The sequence below is a fragment of the Mus musculus genome, chromosome 19 (assembly GCF_000001635.26).
Source record: "Mus musculus strain C57BL/6J chromosome 19, GRCm38.p6 C57BL/6J".
Classification (NCBI taxonomy): Eukaryota; Metazoa; Chordata; class Mammalia; order Rodentia; family Muridae; genus Mus; species Mus musculus.
Window position 1 is genome coordinate 17692330 of NC_000085.6, and position 20331 is coordinate 17712660.

The following is a 20331-nucleotide window of genomic DNA, read 5'->3' on the forward strand; positions in this document are numbered from 1 at the left end:
AGACGTTGTTGATCACATTAGACAAAAATCATTCCTGCAGTGGCTCTTCAAACTACGCAGGTTGTGGCTTAAGATCAGCAACTTGTTGGTCTCCCTTGAAAAGGCATAAACAATCATGTGTCAAATCACACTTATGATAGGAATTGGCTTGCTCCTTTGAGCTATGTAAGATACTCTATGCAAGTCTCTAGCCACATCCTAAATGCTTCTTTATTCCAGTCACTATGACATATGAACTTTTGGCACCAAAACAGATTCCCAACTGATAATTCCCATAAACACAATGTGACAACAGGCAAATGTCCAGGCCCTAAATGACATGCAGTCATTTAAGAACTCCCCCAGAATGCACATGCAGTTCACTCAATCTCGCAATAAGGATCTTATTTGACAACCTGCTTAGCCAGATGTAAGTCCACATTGAAAGACATAGAGGAAGTCAAAGTGTCTGCCTGAAGGAGACCTTGGCAAGGAGATTGAGCAGAAGTATGACTGTGGAGAAGAGATCCTGATCACAGTGCTGTCTGCCATGACAGAGGAGGCAGCTGCTGCGATCAAGGCCATGGCAAAATAACCAGCTTCCAGGGTGGTGATGGTGGCAGCAGCGATCCATGAGCCTACACAGGCCCCTCCCCAAGCCAGGTTCTGCTCTGGCTGGGCCCTTGGCTGGACTCCTATTTGCATTTATTTGACGTTTTATTTTGATTTTCCTCACCCCCTCAAACTATCAGGGAGACCCTGCCCTTCACCTAGCTCCCTTGGCCAGGAATGAGGGAGCCATGGCCTTGGTGAAACTCCCTGCCTCTTCTCTCGCAGCCCTGATGGGGGAGAGGGAGCCGGGTACTGCTCGTGGTTTAGGTTCCCCTCTCCTTTTTTTTTCTTTTTAATTCAATTTGGAATCAGAAAGCTGGATTCTGGCAAATGGTCTTGTGCCCTTTATCCTACTCATCCCCAATCTAGTCCCCTGTTCTCCATAGTCCTTCACCCCCAAGCACCACTGTACAGACTGGGGACCAGCCCCTTCCCTGCCTGTGTCTCTTCCCAAACCCCTGTAGGAGTGGTGAGAAGAGGGGGCAGAGGACACGATCCCTCCTCAGGCATCTGGGAAGGCCTTGCCCCCACGGGCTTTACCCTTTCCTGTGGGCTCTCTCCCTGACACATTTGTTAAAAATCAAACCTGAATCAAACTACAAGTTTAATATGAAAAAAAAAAGAAAGCTATTACCTGTAACTTTCTTTATTATAGGAAGATATGGATACCTTCATGAGAAGATGCGTGTTCACAGATCTGTGCTGGGTATATTTAGGAATGAGACTTTCATTACTTTACAATCTATAAACAAATTTAAAAGATTGGTACATTAAGGGTAGTGTAGCTTTATTATGGCATTCATACTGAATCAACTGTTAATGAGTCATAAGGCAAGACAAAAACCCAATTGTTCTGATGCTTGGCCATCTTATGTTAAAGCATTTCCTTCTAGTACTCTACATTCTTGTTTCTATGGAAGAGTTCTAGAAAACATAGTAGTTCTGAACAGTGATCTCAGGGATGGAAAATCCTAATGACAAATTAACCAACATTTTACCAAAAGCAAGGAGTTTTTCCAGTCCTCCGACTTCCTTTAATGAGACTTTCCCCCACTCAGGTCGTGAATCATGGAGATCATTAAATTGTCCCCTTTCAACATTTTGAGGATCCTCGTTTCCACTGCACACCCCGGCCACAGCGGGTGGGAATCAGGAAGTCCATCCCATGCCGTTAAACTACAGTGTGGAGGATGGAAAAGCATTAGCATCCATTACGCAGGAGAGAGGTGGGTAGACTTCATATGTCTGATAGTCATCAGTCAATAGTTCAGACAATCATAAAACGGTATTATTTTTAAAGAGAGAGAAGTGAAATGACTTGGCAAGCGTTTTCTTTTCCTCTCCCTCTGCCACTTTAAAATGGAAGAATTCTGGATCCTCGCTGTTAACCAAATGGCATTTACAGCTCTCTTGTTGGCATGGGACAACTGAAAATCTAAAACAAGAAATGCATATTCCATTTCTATTTCCATGGAAACCAGTCACCAACTGGTGAAAATAAGGTAGATCGAATTTTTGAATAAGGATGTTGAAGTAATCAGTTTCAAAATTTCTTCTTGCTTCAGTACTGACAGTGGGGACTACTCTTACTAGTACAGACCTGGCTATCCCGACAACTTCTCTCTGTTCCATGGCTGCAAATCTTCTCAGCTACAACACAGGTTTCATATCCATTGATCGTCCTTGGAAGAACAAATTGCTACAAATCCAATACTTCAGTTTTTAAATAAAATATGGACGTTCCAAATGTAAGAAATCCTTTCAACTCTTATGATCAGATCCCCACCTGCACCCACCCTCTTAGCAAAGCATCATGGGAGAGATGCTCTGATTCCATAGAATGCATAAAGTTTACCCTCTTTGGGGAGGAGATTCAGAAAGAACATTTTTTCCGAACATCCTTGCTCCAAATGCAAGGTCACCCACATTCACAGCCATCATTGCTCTTAGGGCCATCCAGACTTTCTAAAGAGACATGAAAGGCTCCTTCTTCTCACTTCTGCCTAACTAAAATAAAAATTGAAAATTGACCCCAGCCCATCTCAACCATTATTTATTTAAAATAGAAAGATTCCATGCAGGTGGAAATACTTTCCCGATCAGATTGCCAACCAGTAATGATCGACTTCACTTGAATTTTTTACTAGGATTTTCTGGTGCTAAACTTTTGAGTTAGCTCTAATACCAGAAAGTTCTTGCTTTGGGTATAGGCCTTTGGAACTTGGAACATCCAGAGTGCGCTATCTATAAATCTCACAGCAGACTGCAAACAGCTGTTTTCTCTCTGTTTTATATATAGGAGGAGGGTAAGAGACCACAGATTCTAGGATTCGCTTAAAACCAATCCTACAACCTCTGAGTTTCTTTCTCTTTTTCAGATTTTAAAATATATACATTTGTAATGTGCATATGCTTGTGCCTGCACGTGTGTATAGCGGCTATAAGACAGTGTCTGATCCCTTGGAGCTGGGATGGCAATTGGTTGTTAGTCACCTGCTTTGGATACAAGGAATCAATGGGAGCCTCTGGAAGAGCAGCTGAACCTCTGAGGCTGAGCCATCTTTCCGGATGCTCCATCATATTTTTAGTATCATGTTTGTCCTGTCCAGACACACTTCCATGTTTCCAGCTTATAACCTTAATTCTGAAATATGACCATACTGCTTTCCCACCTCATCAGGACAGAGTTCTTCCCAATAGTAAGAGACATTATTATCATTTTTGCATACATTGAAGTAATTTATAATTATTATTTCTGATTTTTTGAAATCTTAAGTTGTTAAAGTAACACCTACATGTGAAGCTGATGTTGGTCTGCCCCTGATTTCTTTTTACTATGGATGCTGCTTCAACTCAGTCAACATAGTCAAAATGTATATGTATACAAAACCAGTAAGATAATTAATTCTTTTCCTTAACATTTTACTAATCAGCAATTATAATGGTTCAATTTTTTTCATCCCAAAATAATGAAAACATTTTTAAAAAGCTTATATCCCCAATCGGCTTCCTTTACTTAAAGCCAGGCCAGCACACACTACCTGAAACCAAACCCCTTCTAAATCAAAGCTTAATTAATTCCTAATTTCATTTCAGCCAGCTAAGAATAAGAATCCATCAATACAAACAAACACAGCCTCAGGTAATTTCCAACGTTTTCTTTCTATGCACTTTGTATTGTTTGTTTTCAGAGTATAAATAAAAGACTGTCTTAGGATATGAACTAAGGTGAATTTCTTATTTTGATTTTTGATACTTTATTATTTGAGAATTGAACATGATTGAATCATATGCTCTCTCTTATCTTCCTACAGATTCCTCCTTCCCTAATGGTACTTATTTTCTGCAATCAGGTCAGTTTTGATTCCCAAATATTTTTGGATATGTGGCCTGTATCTTCAAATGTGGTTGATTTATCAACTTAGAGAAAATAGACCCTTCTTCTCTAGCAATTGAAGAAAGTAATCAAAGAAGATCTCAGAAGATGGAAAGATCTCCCATGCTCATGGATTGGTAGGATTAATATAGAAAAATGGCCATCTTGCTTAAAGCAATCTACAGATTCAGTCCAATCCCCATCAAAATTCCAACTCAATTCTTCATAGAGTTAGAAAGAGCAATTTGCAAATTCATTTGGAATAAAAAAAAATCCCAGGATAGTGAAAATTATTCTCAACAATAAAAGAACTTCTGGGGGAAATCACCATCCCTGACCTCAAGCTGTATTATAGATCAATAGGGATAAAAACTGTTTGGTATTGTTACAGAGACAAGCAGGTAGATCAATGGAATAGAATCGAAGACCCAGAAATGAACCCACACACCTATGGTCACTTTATCTTTGACAAAGGATCTAAAACCATCCAGTGGAAAAAAGACAGCATTTTCAACAAATGATGTTGGTTCAACTGGCGGTCAGCATGTACAAGAATGCAAATCGATGCACTCACTGATAAGCGGATACTAGCTCAAAAGCTCCAAATACCCAAGATACAATTCATAGAACACATGAAGCTCAAGAAGTAGGAAGACTAGAGTGTGAGTGTAAGTGTTCCCCCTTAGAAGGGGGAACAAAATACTCACTGGAGCAAATATGGAGCTGAAGTATGGAACAGAGACTGAAGGAAAGGCCATCCAGAGACTGCCTCAACTGGGGATCCATCCCATATACCAAATGCAGACACTATTATGGATGCCAAGAAGTGCATGCTGACAGGAGCCTGATATAGCTGTCTCCTGAGGGGCTCTTTCGGAGCCTGACAAATACAGAGGCAGATGCTTGTAGTCAACCATTGGACTGAGCACAGGGTCCCCAATGGAGGAGTTAGAGAAAAGATTGAAGGATCTGAAGGGGTTTGCAATCCCCCAGGAAGGACAACAATAACAACCAACCAAAGCCTCCAGAGCTCTCAGGGACTAACCTACCAACCAATGAGTACACATGGAGGGACCCATGGCTCCAGCCACATATGTAGCAGCGGATGGTCTTACCAGACATTAATGGGAGAAGAGGCCCTTGGTCCTGTGAAGGCTCAATGCCTCAGTGTAGGGGGATGCAAGGACAGGGAGGCAGGAGTGGATGGGTAGGAGGGGGAATACCCCCATAGAAGCAGGAGGAGGGGGATGCGATAGGGGTTTTCTGGGGAGGAAATCGGAACGGGGGTAACATTTGAAATGTAAATAATTCCCAACATGTCCTCTGCTAGGGTGGAACTATATGCCCAACTGCTCTCTTCGTGCTGGATTTTGCTTTGGCCTGGGCTTTCAGAGCTACAGCATATTTTATGCCGTCTACTTTGACAATTAGTAATAGAAAAACTTGGGAAAATGGAATTGCTTAGAACTTCATCCTCTCTCTCATCTTATATGGTCTAAGTCAACCACAGGTGTAACCACTGTTCTTTCTGGGTAGGTATCTTCCTGGACCAGACATTGCTGGCTGTCTTTCCTTACCGGCACCACAGATATCACAGATCAGCTGCCTGACCATGCTAATATGATACTATCTAGGAACCTGAAGAAAATGGAGAACAATGGCTATCAAGGGTGGATAGCTTCTTAACTCAAACTAGGGGTAATCCATATAAGTAATAAGTACTTAATAGACAGGGAATGGTTTTTCTGTTAATAAACTTTTATTGGTTTACAACTGTTTAAGATGAACACACACACAAAACAACCAAAAAAAGGCAGTTAAGGTATCTTAGCACAATACTCAAAATACTAGAACAAGGCTAAACTGATGATCATGTGAAACTTACTTCTGTCATAGGTTTCAGATTTTTACTACTAAATGTAAAGGCCTCATATTTTTATTGTCTTTCTTTATTCTCTTATCTTCTCCAGAAGTGAAAATGGAGCAGGCAATGATTCCACTCATTAGCAGGAATGCCCAACCATGGTACTCAAGTAAATGATCTAACTAAATTAAGTTAGTAGTAATGGCAGCACATACTAAGCTAGTAGCATGTTCAGGTGCACGTAAGCATACAAGAACAAGAATTTCGCAAGTGAATCAAGTGACTACTATTTACTGGTCTACAGTATGAAAGAAACATACTACAATACTATATTTTAATAGATAAGACAAGGGCAACTAGTTAAAAGTAGAGTGCAATGTAAGAGAGCATAGGCAGAGAAGCTAAAATGACCCTGAAGATGTTCCATACACCTATAGAACTAGGAAATAACTAGGAAGTGGCTCTTGGGATCTTAAGTGCCCCTACAGGCTGTGTATCGAAGGATGGCCCATTGGCCTTGGGCACTAGTGTGGGTAATGCACATTTACCAGGTAGAGACTATTGGAAGGGAGTTAGGTGATGAGAGGTATGCTATTGAAAAAGATATTGGAATCTCGCTCATTTTGCTTCCTGGCCCTCATGAGGTGAGTAGACCTCCTCTATCACACAATTGTGCCACCAAATAGTGCTTTGGCTCAGGCCTAACACAACAGGCCTAGCAACCATGGATTGAAAATTTAGGGCTATCAGTCCAAATGGATCTTTCCTCCACCTAATTTGTTTAATTCTGGTATTCTGTTACAGCAGTACGAAAGTGACAGATACACTGAAGACAGAGGGGAAATGTGTCCAGATAGGAATTCAAGATAAAGGTGACTCTCCAAGGGAAGAAAGAAACTTCTGGCTCTTTGCCTTAAAATAAAAATAAAAAAATAAAATAAAAATAATAAAAAGGATAAGAAAAGGAAACCCAGCTGGCTAAGCAAGCCCATGTCTTCCTGGGGAACCCTGGGAGGAGCTCGGAGATATTAAGGCACTGTGAATCATTACAGACATGGTCTCAGTACTAATTTGCTCCCCACCAGTCATTTTTTAAGATAGGGGTCAAGCTAAGACTTGCACAGTCTCTCCATGTACTTTGCAGTACAATTGCTCTACAGCACATTTTGAGGGCTCCTAGTGCTGAGTTATTAGTTGTTTATTGTATAAGGGAACCTTTCATTTCAAGTCCAATTTTAAGATGAATTTCACTATGAAATAGAGGTTTTAAAATAGATCCTAAAATATATTTTTTAAACAGTTTGGCTGAGGAAGAGACAGTCACACCCACCCCACCTAAACTTCAGCAATCTGAGGCCTAGCAAGACATGTCGGTGTGGGTCCAGGAAAGAATGCTTGGAAAGCCAATGTTTTCCAAGTCACATTCGGCCCAATGTCACAGTACCATATTAGTGGAATAAAAGATTAGTAGAAATATATCAGTAGTTTCATTTTTAAACTAAATCTTTTATCGCTAAAGCATTGATATGGACTTAGTAGGCTTACAAAAATTCTTTTCAAAAGGAAACAGCATGCTACCAAATAAGCATTAAGTTCTCATAACTGAACTATAATTGTTCTCATGAATTAAAAATTGTTCATTATTCATAAGCCCTACATTTATTTTAATAAGTGAACTACAGTTCCTCTATGAGTTACTTTAACTTATGAACACTATGTTTAGAAGCTGCACCCAGTAGCTGCTCTGGGTGAGGGTATCTCATGAGACACAAGGAACATGAATTTGGGGCAGGAATCAGTTTCATAAACGATGTGAATTTTCTTTTACTTAGGCAGAAATGTAGTTTAATGAAAAGGTATGGGGGTCCTCAAAGTTGTTAGGTATACCACCAAGGTAGAGATGAGTGTTTTGCAAGCTGTGGACCATTTATTGACTTTAAACCTTATCTTCAATCAAGAAAAACACAGTGAGCCAAGACAGACCTAGGGATGGAGAGAGGCAGAGAGAGGAGACAAAGAGAATAAAGGGACAGTAGCAGTTCCTCACATGAGTGAGAGCTTGCTTGGCCTCTGACGTCATTCTTATCTGCTATCCTCAGAACCAAGTAGTACTACAGAAATGGGAGTTTTGAATATCTCATATATAAGGAGACACTTTCAGGGTGAAATCCAAGAACCTTGCATTACCTTCAAAGCCTAATGTCATGGTTTGTATATTCTTGGACCAGGGAGTGGCACCATTTGAAGGTGTAGTCTTGTTGGAATAGGTGTGACCTGGTTGGAGTAGGTGTGTCACTGTGGGTGTGGACATAAGATCCTCAACCAGGTTGCCTGGAAGTCAGTCTTCCACTAGCAGCCTTTGGAGGAAGACATAGAACTCTCAGCTCCTCCTGCGCCATGCCTGCCTGGACACTGCCATGCTCCCACCTTGATGGTAATGGACTGAACCTCTGAACCTGTAAGCCAGCCTCAATTAAATGTTGTTTTTTTATAAGACTTGTCTTGGTCATGGTGTCTGTTCACAACAGTAAAACCCTAACTAATATACCTAATAATAATTTTACACAATTTTAAAATAATTTCATACACAAAACAACTCTATGAATAGAATTTCAAACTGGGGTTATCATATTTCTGGACAAAATGTGTAAGATTTTGTAGCAGTTCAAATTTGACGTTTTGAGGAGAGATGGTCAGCTGGTGGCGGGCAGGTGCTGTTGGTTCTTTTTAGAATGCAGATGACATGAAACACCCTGTACGGCAGCAAGGGAAGACTGTGGGAAAGTCCAGTTCCAAAAATTTCAGTAACCATACCCAAGAAATCTTTGCCCTCACCAAGATTCAAAAGCCAAATAAAAAAATTATCACACATAGAAAAGAATTGAGATGCTGGTGTATATGTATGCATGTGTGTGTGTGTGTGTGTGCGTGAGAGAGAGAGAGAGAGAGAGAGAGAGAGAGAGAGAGGCAGAGAGAGAGAGAGAGAGAGAAAGGGGGGCTACACACACACACACACTTGAATCTAGGCTGTCTATGAGACATTAATTTTTACTGGACATTTGAGAATATATGCAAAAGTGCTTTGTCACCTATAGGCTATTTGTAACCAATAAACCATTTTCTCCATAGTTGGCTCTTCTACTCTTGAGTAGATGCGATACATCCAAGAGATGATGGACAGACTAACGCTACTAAATAGTGCCAAGGCTTTGCTCCTTCCTTGTCTTCTCTCATGAAAAACACATAAGGACCTTGTAGCTTTTACTGAGTGGATAGCTCATGGCTAAAACAGCTAAGGTTTCTTCAGGAGGCGGTGTTATCCTCTACCACATTCAAATCACACATCAAACTTATCGGAGCTACCAAAATGCTCACAGGAAGATTTAATGAGCAGTGTGCATACATTAAGTTCTAAAAATGTTTATAACAACTCAGCTAACTTCAAATATAAGCATATGATATTTGCCCATGTTTCAGCATAGGCTTGTGTTTTTTGAGAGTATATATGTCTTAATAAATTCTCTCAGTGTGTGGAAGGATTATACAATTTTAAAATGCAATTTACTTAGAAATTACTTGGGCCTCCCTCATCTAAAAGCATTTTTCTTTTTTTTTTATTTCAAATATATGCCTTGGAAGTTTACAAATATGTACTTTTTATATGTACTATCTATTTCAGAAACCCATCAATCTTTTAAGCAGAACATTATGTGTGTTTAAGATATGGGTAACATTCTTAACAACATTCTATCATACCTTAACATCATTGTAAAGACAAGGGAAAAACAAATCTTGACAGATATATGAAGAGCAATGGGTTTTCTCTTACTACCAGGATGCATTAACTATGACTTAGTATCCCTTATAATTGAAGTAGGTTTGACAGTGCAGGTTCCCAAAGAAGCTCATAGAGACAAGCAAAACTTTGGAAGAACATAAATGGAATGGATTGATATATAAAAAGGCAGGTAGGAACAGATATGGAATAAAGAATATCAATGTAACTCAAAACAGCTTTCTCAAATAGCTGCTCCTATTTGCTTTTGGGCCATAAAGATTTTAACAATATGAATGTCACGCATACAAAGATGTATTTGTTGTTCTATTATTACAATACCACCAGTACCACACCCCTCAGAGGCTGAAGCACATTGATCTTAATCTAGTCTATGTGAAAAGGAAGCCAGAGTCACCAAGGTATCCCTGCAGTGGGAACAACTGTAGTACCAATGGCAGAGCCTGGGTGGTTCCACCCCTTCACGCTGGACTTAGATGTGGACGAGAAGGAAATGTAGGACTTTCTGACAGGGTTCTCCACTTGGAGCCTAGTGCTTCCTTTTGGATTACATTCCAGCAAATGCAAGTCCCTTAATTCACTGATCTCTTCCTCTCCACAGCCTGTCACCTTCCCATTGTGATGTATTAGACAGGTAGATGAGAATTAGAAAAAAATAAAGGTTCTTGCTTCAATGCCAAGATCAAACACTTCCAACTCCTTTGGAAGACATTAAAGCATTCTATCATAACTCTAAAAGGGAAACATAAATCAGTAAACTTTATGACATTCTGACAGTCTATAAAGTTAACATTCAGGTCACAATTTAAACTGCTCAGGTTCAAATGAGGTCACTTAGTGTCAGTAGCAAGGAACTGATGTCAAGACCGGGTCGAATGCGAGAGACCATGGTGTGCTGCTCTTTTGGCATGATGACAACACTAGTATCTCTGGGAAGATCATGATAGCAGGAGGATGGAAAGTGCAAAGGATAGAAGGCACACACAACAACCTGATACATCGGAGCTGGAGGACCAGGGAGGAAAGAGGATTCTATTTTTGGTAATTTGGACAGGTGTGGGAGGGGGTGGGATCCTATGAGGATGCACTTCTGAAGGAGAAAATGCCAACCAAAAGCAAGAAGGTCACAAGAAACCTGAAGCAGTCAGCTAATCTCAGCTCAGGATGTCACTACAAGGAATTTTATCTGTAATTCATGCAAATTCAAATGCATATACTAGCATATGTAAATTACATGCGGATGAATATGGGTATCCAAAAATAGGAAGAGGTAAACTATTGTAACAAAGGTCACTTTTAAATTCATGCAATGGCAGCTTGGGATGAAAGTAGAGAAGAGGGGATTCAAGAGAGCCTGTCAGGCTCTCTGTTCCTGAGAGCTGGCCAGTGACTTACAGGCAATGGAAGAAACTCTTACTATTCTCTGAAGGGGAACACATCCTTGAGATATCATTTCCAGGCGCTCCCTGGGCTTAGTCTTTTACAGAGAATCTTTCACTCACAGCCCACATTTTCAGGGCACTCATAAAGCTCTGCACCCAATGGCAAAAACACTGGGTCAGTTTTACTTCATGTGACTCTAACCTCAGAGTCCACTCTCTAAATAGAGCAATGTGAAAATCACCCCAGTGGCCTCTGGGAATTAGGCTGGCACTTTATTGTGGGACTTACGTTTTAAAATTAATATTTAAAATTTATGTATCTAGATGCTTTGTCTGCATGTATGTCTGTGCACCATGTGCTTGATACCCAAAGAGGTCAGACAAGGACATTGATACCCTGGAACAGAAGTTACAGATGGTTGTGAGCAGCCGTGTGAGTGCTGGAAATCAAATCTGAGTCCTCTGGAAGAGCTATCAGTACTCTTAATTGCTAAGCCATTTCTCCAGACCTGAAGTACTTACTTCAGATACACTCCGGTAATAATCTTAGCATTCATACATATGGCATGCTCACATTGTTTTCAGCAAACTTTTACTTGAATTGTGATCAGCTGGTACTCATTAAGTTTCCTTGTTAGTATATACCAGTAAGATTTTTTTGAAAGTTGACAGACCCAAGCTCCAGCTTCACCATCCAATCAGATCAAGCCTAAAGCCAGCCAATTTTTGGCCCTGCCTACTTTCCTTTATTTTTTCTATCCTTCTCTCTCTCCCTCCTTTCTTTCTTTCTCTCTCTCTCTCTCTTTTTTCTTTCTCTCTCCCTCCTTTCTCTCTCTCTTTCTCTCTCTCTCTCTTCCTTCCTTCCTTCCTTCCTTCCTTCCTTCCTTCCTTCCTTCCTTCCTTCCTTCTTTTGCAACTACACAGTTTATCTAGCTCTGTGTCTTTCTTTGTGTGCCTGCAAGTTACATAGCTAACTCTCTACAACCTCCAAATAAATATCCCATGGCCTTACTAGAGCTCCCTTCATTTATTTCAACTGGATAAATAGAACTGTGGGGCCATATTTATATAATCATTTATCGAAATAAATGATCTTTGCCCCTTATTCCATGCCACAGTAATCATGTGATATCAGAGATCTTTGCTCCTTTTCTCTGAAGAAGCAGAACCTTGGGTACCAAGTTCTCAGTGAACGCAGTGCTGCATTCTGGTCATGACAGATCCATTAGGCTGTGATCAGCCCAGACATCAGCTTCTCCTCTACTGACTATGTGAGTAAATACACCCTGTGACAAAAAATGAGCTCAGATGCTGCCCGTTACTCAGTAACTGTGGGCACACTTCCTGAATGTGAGATGCTGTGAATGGTGAAATGACCTGATGCAAAGGTGCCGATTTTCTTAGTTTGTGTTTACAAGGCAACCAAATACAACCAAACAGAAAAAGGTAGGCATATAGACTATTGGTAGTTTAAGATGAACACATATAGCAAGGGAAAATCTTGGAAGGATGTTCCTCCAAAGTCACAGATACAGAGGCAATGGGCTATGGGTTGGTACCTAAGCATCCTGTAAAAGCAGGATATTTTTGTTCTCTATCATCCAGTCTTCTTTACTGAGTGACCTTCTGATAACTAAATGCATATTTATTAATACCTAACCCATATGGGGATAGGAAGCTTCTATTGCAGCAGGATTAAGAAACAATTCAAAATATAACACCTATGTTACCTTATAATGAAAAAGTTCTAACTTTAGCCCTTTAACCTGGAAGAATATGATGAAAATTAAAATGCAGCCATCGTAATGATCTCAATGATCCTAAAGTGAATATTCTGCAAGACTGAGGTCCAAATTTTTTCATCATGCTCTTGATCCTGTTAGTTGTACAGGTTATATAATAATGGGAAAAAAAATTTTGTCTCTCCTCGGTTGACTTTTTTCTTCTGAATGTCACATGAAAATTTCCAGCTAATCTGCTTTGAGAGTTATTAGACCCTTTGCTTATATTTAATAAAGCCACCAAGACTCTCCTCCCCACCACCTCACAAGGTCTCCATGCTCTATGATCATACATATTTCTGGATTGAAGGAAATAACAGAAAGTATAGGCATGTGAAGGAGGAAGCTGGAGGAGATTAGAAAAGAAAGACAAATAAATACACCTGTCTGGAAACCCTGCTCAAATGCTTAATTCATTATTTAAAAAGGATACTTATCTCTTCCCTTACTGCAATTTCCATCTGCTTTAGAGCCCTAGGAAGTTGTCAGTTTGTTTTTTAAATAAGGAATTTAAATTTAAGCAACTATTAATTATTCATGTCAATAGTGCATGGGATTCACATAAATTACAACAAACTTCATTTTAACCTATAGCATCAATCAGATGCTTTATCAAAACTGTTACTGAGGGTCCCAAGACAGTAAGTTCCCAAATCCTAGAGGAGAAAATAGTGAAATTGACAAAGAGCAGAACAAAAAGAGTTTGAAAGTTGCATTAGCATGACTACAAGCCCCAGAATAATTAATGTAATTTTTATGAAGATGAATATTTATACTTCAGGTAACAGCTCTATAGGAATTTGAGGTTAGATAACCACGTTCCATATTTGTTCAACCTTCATTAAAGAATAAACAGCTATTTAAACGGCTCTCATAAATTTAATTACTTTTGTCCTCAGATGTATTTGATTATTTTTCCCTATTTGCTACAGGACAGCAAGTTAAATAAAGGACATATTCCTGTGTCAGATACAGGCCTATCCCAGAACTCTGAGGTCTTCTATCTTGGCTAAAGCAGTTCAATCAAGGGACATACAGAGACACAGAAAGGGGACAGGGAGCCAACGGTGCTAAGAACTAAGCCAGAACAAGCAGTTTCTGGGAGATCTCTCCTAGAGCCATCTGAGAGTATTTAAGGTCTTCAGAGATGCAGAGAACACTAGTGTCTCAGCAGTTGGTATTAGTGCCCTTATGAAACCTGCTCAAGGGTGTTTGCTTGTCCCTTTGGCAATGTCAACACTTGCAGAAAGTATTTTCATAAGAAAGAGACCTGCTGTAGACACTAAGTGCACTGTACCCTTGATCATAGACTACCCATCCTCCAATATCTATGTATTAAATTTCTTTTCTGTTCTTTTTTTCTATTCTTTATATGTATAGATTATCTAATCTAAGACACATTGTTACAGCAGCTTCAATAGCCTACAGCAGCTGTATATGAAAAATGTAAAATATTCTTAGTGTGAAGACTCTAGGAATTGTATTTGTAGTCAATGTTATTGTGCATGAATTTATTTGATCTGCAGAAACCAAGCAACTACTAGGTGGAACTGAAAATATATTAAAATCTTGAAAATATATTAAAGGAAGATTTTAGAAACTATATAGAAAGGCAATTTAAACATTGGTAAGAGCCCTCCTCTTCTTTCATAAGTTTTGTCTGTTCTCCTAAATTATGGATAACTAATAATAATTACTAATGTTACTAATGTTATGGTCACAGATCTTACAGTGTGGGGTTTTCAGTCTAGTACTGAGCTACTATATTTCTCGTATAATCTAAATGCATTGGCTTTTGCATTAGAATATTATCTCCTGGCAACAGCTGTGCAGAAATAAGAAATACACACACACACACACACACACACACACACACACACACACACACACACACACTGGTTTCTGTATCATACTAACATTCTTAAAAACCACAGGAAATGTGTGAAAGATTAAAGAATCAAAGGAAATATATTTCTATCTTCTTTGGTTAAGTCCCAAAAATGAGAGATAAAAAAGAAAATGAAAAAAAGAAAAACCAACTCTATTCATTTAAGAAAATGAACCTTAACTTCTAGGGTGGTTTCTTTTGCAGAGCAATTAGATTCTGAAGCCACACACAGCACATCCAATATGATACAATGGTATCATCTTCTGTCACACACGCACTGCCATGGCTTAAGCAGGGAGAATATCTAACAGGAGGCAACCTAGGGAAGGGTTGCTCTAACTCAGTCATCAATAATTCATTTACTGAAATGGGAGTAGAGGGATGAAATGCCAGGGGACTGTGAGACTGTTTCATTTGTAAGGAGGCATTCTGTTTTAAGTCCACAGCAATGCAAGCCACAATGAACTGAGGCAAATTGGGAGCAGAAGACAGGCGGTTCTAGACTCTACTTATGATGGTATTTCCTTATCATCAATAACACAGATTCAACATGTCACCATTTGGGCACTGAAAGAGTGGTGAGAAAAAGGGACTACATAGCTTTGTACTGCCTTCACTTCAAAGCTTTGGTACCAATCATAATCATGTAAGTTCAAGATCTGGTTCGCATACATTTTGGGTTATATTTTCTATGGCTTGAGCCATTGGTTCCCTATGAATTCCATTCCCAATTCAGTCTACTAACAATCAATACAGATTTCATATTCATAGTTAGCCATGTAGTTTAGACAAATACTCATTTAGAAAAATGAACAAATACAGCCACGTACTAGGGAATTGTAAACACATTGCCAAACAAATTGGTCTGATCATACAAGGCGGTTCTACATAGCATATGCTTCAAGTTCCCTATTCTGATTTTCTTAAAACTGAAACTCCTTTTCTTAATGATCTTGTATTCAAGCAATTGTTTCCCTTACTTGGCACATTGTACAGTATTTTCTGCTACCATTGAAAGAGTAGACTGTGGGATGGAGGCTTTCAGGTTAGATCCAGCCAGAGTATTTGAGTCTTGGGTCCCAAGAATGTCCTGTGTTCAACAAAAGGAGCTTACCTTCAATTTCTGGGAGGCAACCAAAGGCTACATTATTAATTGATATTGTGTTGGGAGTCACTTGGACTACCCTGACCAACCATTCTAACGGAGGTTTCTTGTACCTGGGATTTTTATTAGTCTATGGTTATTGTGGGGAGCACTGTCAGCTAAGTGGCATAACTTACATATATATATATACATATATATATTGAATACACACATAATACATTTATATGTATTGTATACAATTCTGGGGTAATTATAAAATGATGATTCCTTAAGGCTTTACTAAAACAACCATGGTATTATTTGTCCCTTGTCCCTCCTACTTTTATATTGACCCTTCTCCCCCAATCCCCAGTGAATTCATCCCACCTCCGTTTTTACATTTCTCATGTCATATCACCTGAATACACCACTCACCAAAGTACCTTCTCTTCAGAGTCAATGCAGACAATCACAGACAATCACAATTTGACACAATTCAGATATAAGCAAACCAAGGGAAACCAAGCCCCACCAGATCCATCTACATTACATCCTATGCATCTATGGCTCAGGGAACAATAGGAAAAGGGGGCAGAAAGACTTCAAGAACCAGAATTCCATGAAGTCCACTGTTAAACAGGCTCTCCTAGAAATGGTTGCCGAACAATAGTAATATCAATGGACATGTTAACATGGGAGGAGAAAAACTTTTCACAGTCCCACCCCTAGACAAACCAGTGCTCCTACAGGCAACCAGTGACTGCTGGGAGACTGAGAATTAGCCTTTCCAAGGATAATAACAACAATAATAAAAAGAAGCTATCAACTTGAAAGTGGGTGGTTATATGGGAGGGGTTCAAGGGAGGTATCTTGGAGGGGCTGGAGAGAGAAAGGGGAGAGGAAAATGATGTAATTTTCAACCAAAAAATGGTTTTTAAAAGACTACAACTATTGGTACAGATCTTGAACAAAGCTGGTATCATCCATCAATCGAACTCCCATTTCACTCAATGAAGTGATGCCCTCCTCTTTGAATGTGTCAAATTGGGATACACTGGTGTGCTCCAGAAGCAGCAATACCACAGTGACTCATGAACAAAAGTCCTGGAGAATGGACAAGTTTAAAAGCATGTCTCCAAATTTAATCCATTAGCAACCTATATTATTCCACTACTAGCCAAGCATGTAAGTCTAAAAGGCTAGTTTGAGCTGGGTGCTGGTAGCATATGTCTTTAGTCCCAGCACTCAGAAGGCAGAGGCAGGTGGATCTCTGAATTTTAGGCTAGCCTGGTCTACAGAGTAAGTTCCAGGATAGCCAAGGTCACACAGAGAAACCCTGTCTCAAAGAAACAAACAAATAAGAAGTCTGCAAATCACCAGTAAGGCCAGTACTCAAACAGTAAGCTTTTTTACATATGGACATACAGGTCAGCATTGTTATAGAACACACACTTTTGATAATGGTCACCATCACCACTCTATTTCAAGGTAGAAACTCGCCACAGATAGATTTAGATATAACTAGCTAAGGGATCAATTTTAGATATAATTAGCTACAGGGCTCAACCCATTGGTCTTCTATTCTTACCCACAGCATATCTGTACATTCATATCCTAAAAGACACTGGGCATTAACCTGATGTAGACATTTTACATTTTCCCTTCCTCTTTTCTCTATGCAAACACTTACGTGATAAATGCAGTGAATAGGGACATTACAGTCAGCTTTGCTATAACACTTGTTTTGGTAAACAGACTCTTCCAATGTGATTGATACATTAGGGACTATGCTGAGCATATGTGGAATTGGCATTTATTTATGTGTAATTCTCTCCTAGAATCTCTAGGTGAATTAAATTAAAGAAAACAAAACACATCAGATAAACTGAACATTCAGGAGCACATAAACTCGAGGCTGCCTTGTAGGACATAATGATCCACACATGGTCACAGTGGTGGCCCTGCAGCTTCTGCCCGCTCTCAGGTGACCTTCCTTTCATTTCCCAGTCACGTGGGGGCCTTCTCCTTGCATACTTTTCTTCTGCTTAGCCCTCTGTCTGTTTTGTACTTTCCCTTACTGTTCTGTTTTCTCCTCTTGGTTTTAGCATTTATCGCTTTCTTCCATGTAGAGTGTGAGTGGGAATGGGGATATTTGTACTTGTAAGAGAAATAAGTACACCACAGGTAATTTCCAATATAAAGATCCACCTTATTAGAGTTTTGAAACATTCATCTCTTTAATACATACAAACCACTTAGTTACATTCCTATCATGTGTGCAGCGTGGCCAATGGCATTTGTGAATGCTATGGATGTCAAGTCTGTCCTTTCTCTGTGTTTGGGATTCTTCCGAGTGCTGTTGGATTCTTGTGAATGCCTATGATGCACATCAGCAGAACAGGATTTGTAGAGGTACAAGCAGTATATTGTTTTTTGTTTTAAAGATTAATTTTAGAGAAAAGTTAAATTCAAAGCAAACACAAACACAAAAGGCCAGCTATTTCTCATATCTCATCCCTAGCCCCACAAGAGTACATTCTTAAATAGTAAATGATTCAAGTCATTTCACACTGGCTTGTAATTGGGCTAAAGATAATCATGTTGCATCAAACACTTACTGCTTATGTGAAGTTCATAGAACATTATAATCTAGACAATAAAGACCTTGTCTTAAAGAAGTCTATGAGCAATCACTTAGCCGGTAGAGGTGGCGCACACCGGTAGGATTTCCTGAAGGAGGCAGAGGCAGGAGGATCACTAGTTTGAGCAATAACTTAGTCCCCTTCTCCTTTTGTTTGGACGTTCTGGTAAAGTCTACGTATATCATTTTATGCGTTACTGTTTGTGCCACAGACCCTATTTGTCACATACACTTGGTTATTGAGATTAGCATGTGGCATGTTTCTACAGCTTCTTCATTGAAACATCTTTGTGGATGAAGAATATAATAGAAAGTTTGTCTGGGTCATCTGGTTTTTATCTGAGCTTGTTGACTTACTTAACCAAATGGTACCTAAGAAAATCTCCCACAAAGAAAAACAATGCATTGTAATATTTGGACAAAGCAGTCCTCTGCATTTCTGTAGCCACAACTCAAACATGATAAGAAAAAGTCACACAAAATTTTCTAAATGTTAATGTTTTCTCAGGAGAGCTTTAAAGTACAGGAAGGAAGAGATCCACTAATGTGTTTAATGACCAGGAATATCTGCTGATGGTCTTTGCAGGTAGCAAAAAACTGTTGCCACTTACCCACTGAAGAACGATAAGGACTCTGCTATCCAGTGGATCCTCATCTTCATTTGTAGTCACTAAAAGCTCCCATACTAAGTGGGGAGAGATACTGGGTCTCTTCATTAGGAAGTGGGATAGGAAAGAGAATGCAGCCCACGACTGGCAATAATGCTTTGAATGGTCTATTGTGCCTTGCTATAAAACCCAATCTGTGACTGTAACTTCAATGTCCAAACATATATGTTGGGTTTAACAGTAAGTGAAACTTTGGGAATTACTCTTGTCTTGTTCCCCTTAGCACACTTATCTCTATGTGTTATGGACTAATGATCCCAGGAGTAAAATCTTCACTTCCATCTGTAAGATCTGGAGATGCTGAGCCATCCCCCAGGGCTCTGCCAGCAGCTACTTTTCCCTATATCCACAACTCCACTTCCTTACTTAGAAACTTCAGTAAAAAGACACCTGTTTCTCCTGCTATGATTTAAAGACCATTGTTACCAAGAGTTTTGAAGAGATGACTTCCCTCAGCATAAGCAGAGAGCAGAGCTCCCGGTCAGCCACATGCCAGCCCGCCTCTGAATCTTACTTGTTCTCATTGCTTGCATCATAACGAGGCATCGGGTCCAAGTCATTCCCATTCACATCGCAACTTGCCAGAGCATCCTATGACCGTGAAGAGAAGAAGGGAAACAGACTGTGGTTAGAGACACCTCACAAGCTCATGCATTCTGAAACGCACTGCTGCAAGACAGTAATTAGGTTAAGGAATATACTCATGGTTCACTAGCATCAGACACCCTAGGAAGAGACTGCTGGTTCAATAATAATCACTGCTGTATTATCCCTTTAAGGTGATATAGTCTGTATAGACCAAAGGACTTCCCCCTTCTTATCCAGAGTGACCCAGTTCTGAGATACTTATCTTGCAGAGATGCCCTGAATTCCACATTTTCTAAGCACTTTCCTAATATCTAGAAGCAGGGATATATATATATATATATATATATATATATATATATACACACACACACACACACACACACACATGTATGTATGTGTGTGTGTGTGTGTGTGTGTCTGTATGTGTATGTCTGTGTGTGTATCTGCTCCTTACTTGCTGCCCTGAGCTTGCAAGAATATTTATCATATTTTAGTGATTTTTTTCCTCAGAAAAAAAAACCAATTATTGTCATATAAGTGACAAGCCAGCTAAGATATTAGATGTTTATTCTATCAGGTTTCCAGGGATCTATATTACACAACATTAGTCTTGTTTCAGGCATAATTTCTATTCCATAGAAGCCTTCATGTCAGACTCCTACTGTTATCCTA

General features: G+C 39.5%; 1 protein-coding gene and 1 pseudogene across 8 annotated transcripts in view; one reads left to right on the forward strand and one right to left on the reverse strand.

Moving 5' to 3' along the window:
* Positions 1–20331, reverse strand: part of Pcsk5 (proprotein convertase subtilisin/kexin type 5) — a 405399-nt gene that overhangs the window by 260016 nt on the left and 125052 nt on the right. For all 8 annotated transcript variants that reach the window (XR_386446.4, NM_001190483.2, XM_017318080.1 and 5 more), the window contains one exon: positions 19586–19662. Coding sequence is in view for 7 of the 8 variants with exons in the window: in NM_001190483.2 (NP_001177412.1) it covers positions 19586–19662 (77 nt within the window). In the remaining variant the exon portion in view is untranslated. The remainder of the gene's footprint in view (positions 1–19585; positions 19663–20331) is intronic.
* Positions 447–1205, forward strand: Gm17819 (predicted gene, 17819; annotated as a pseudogene).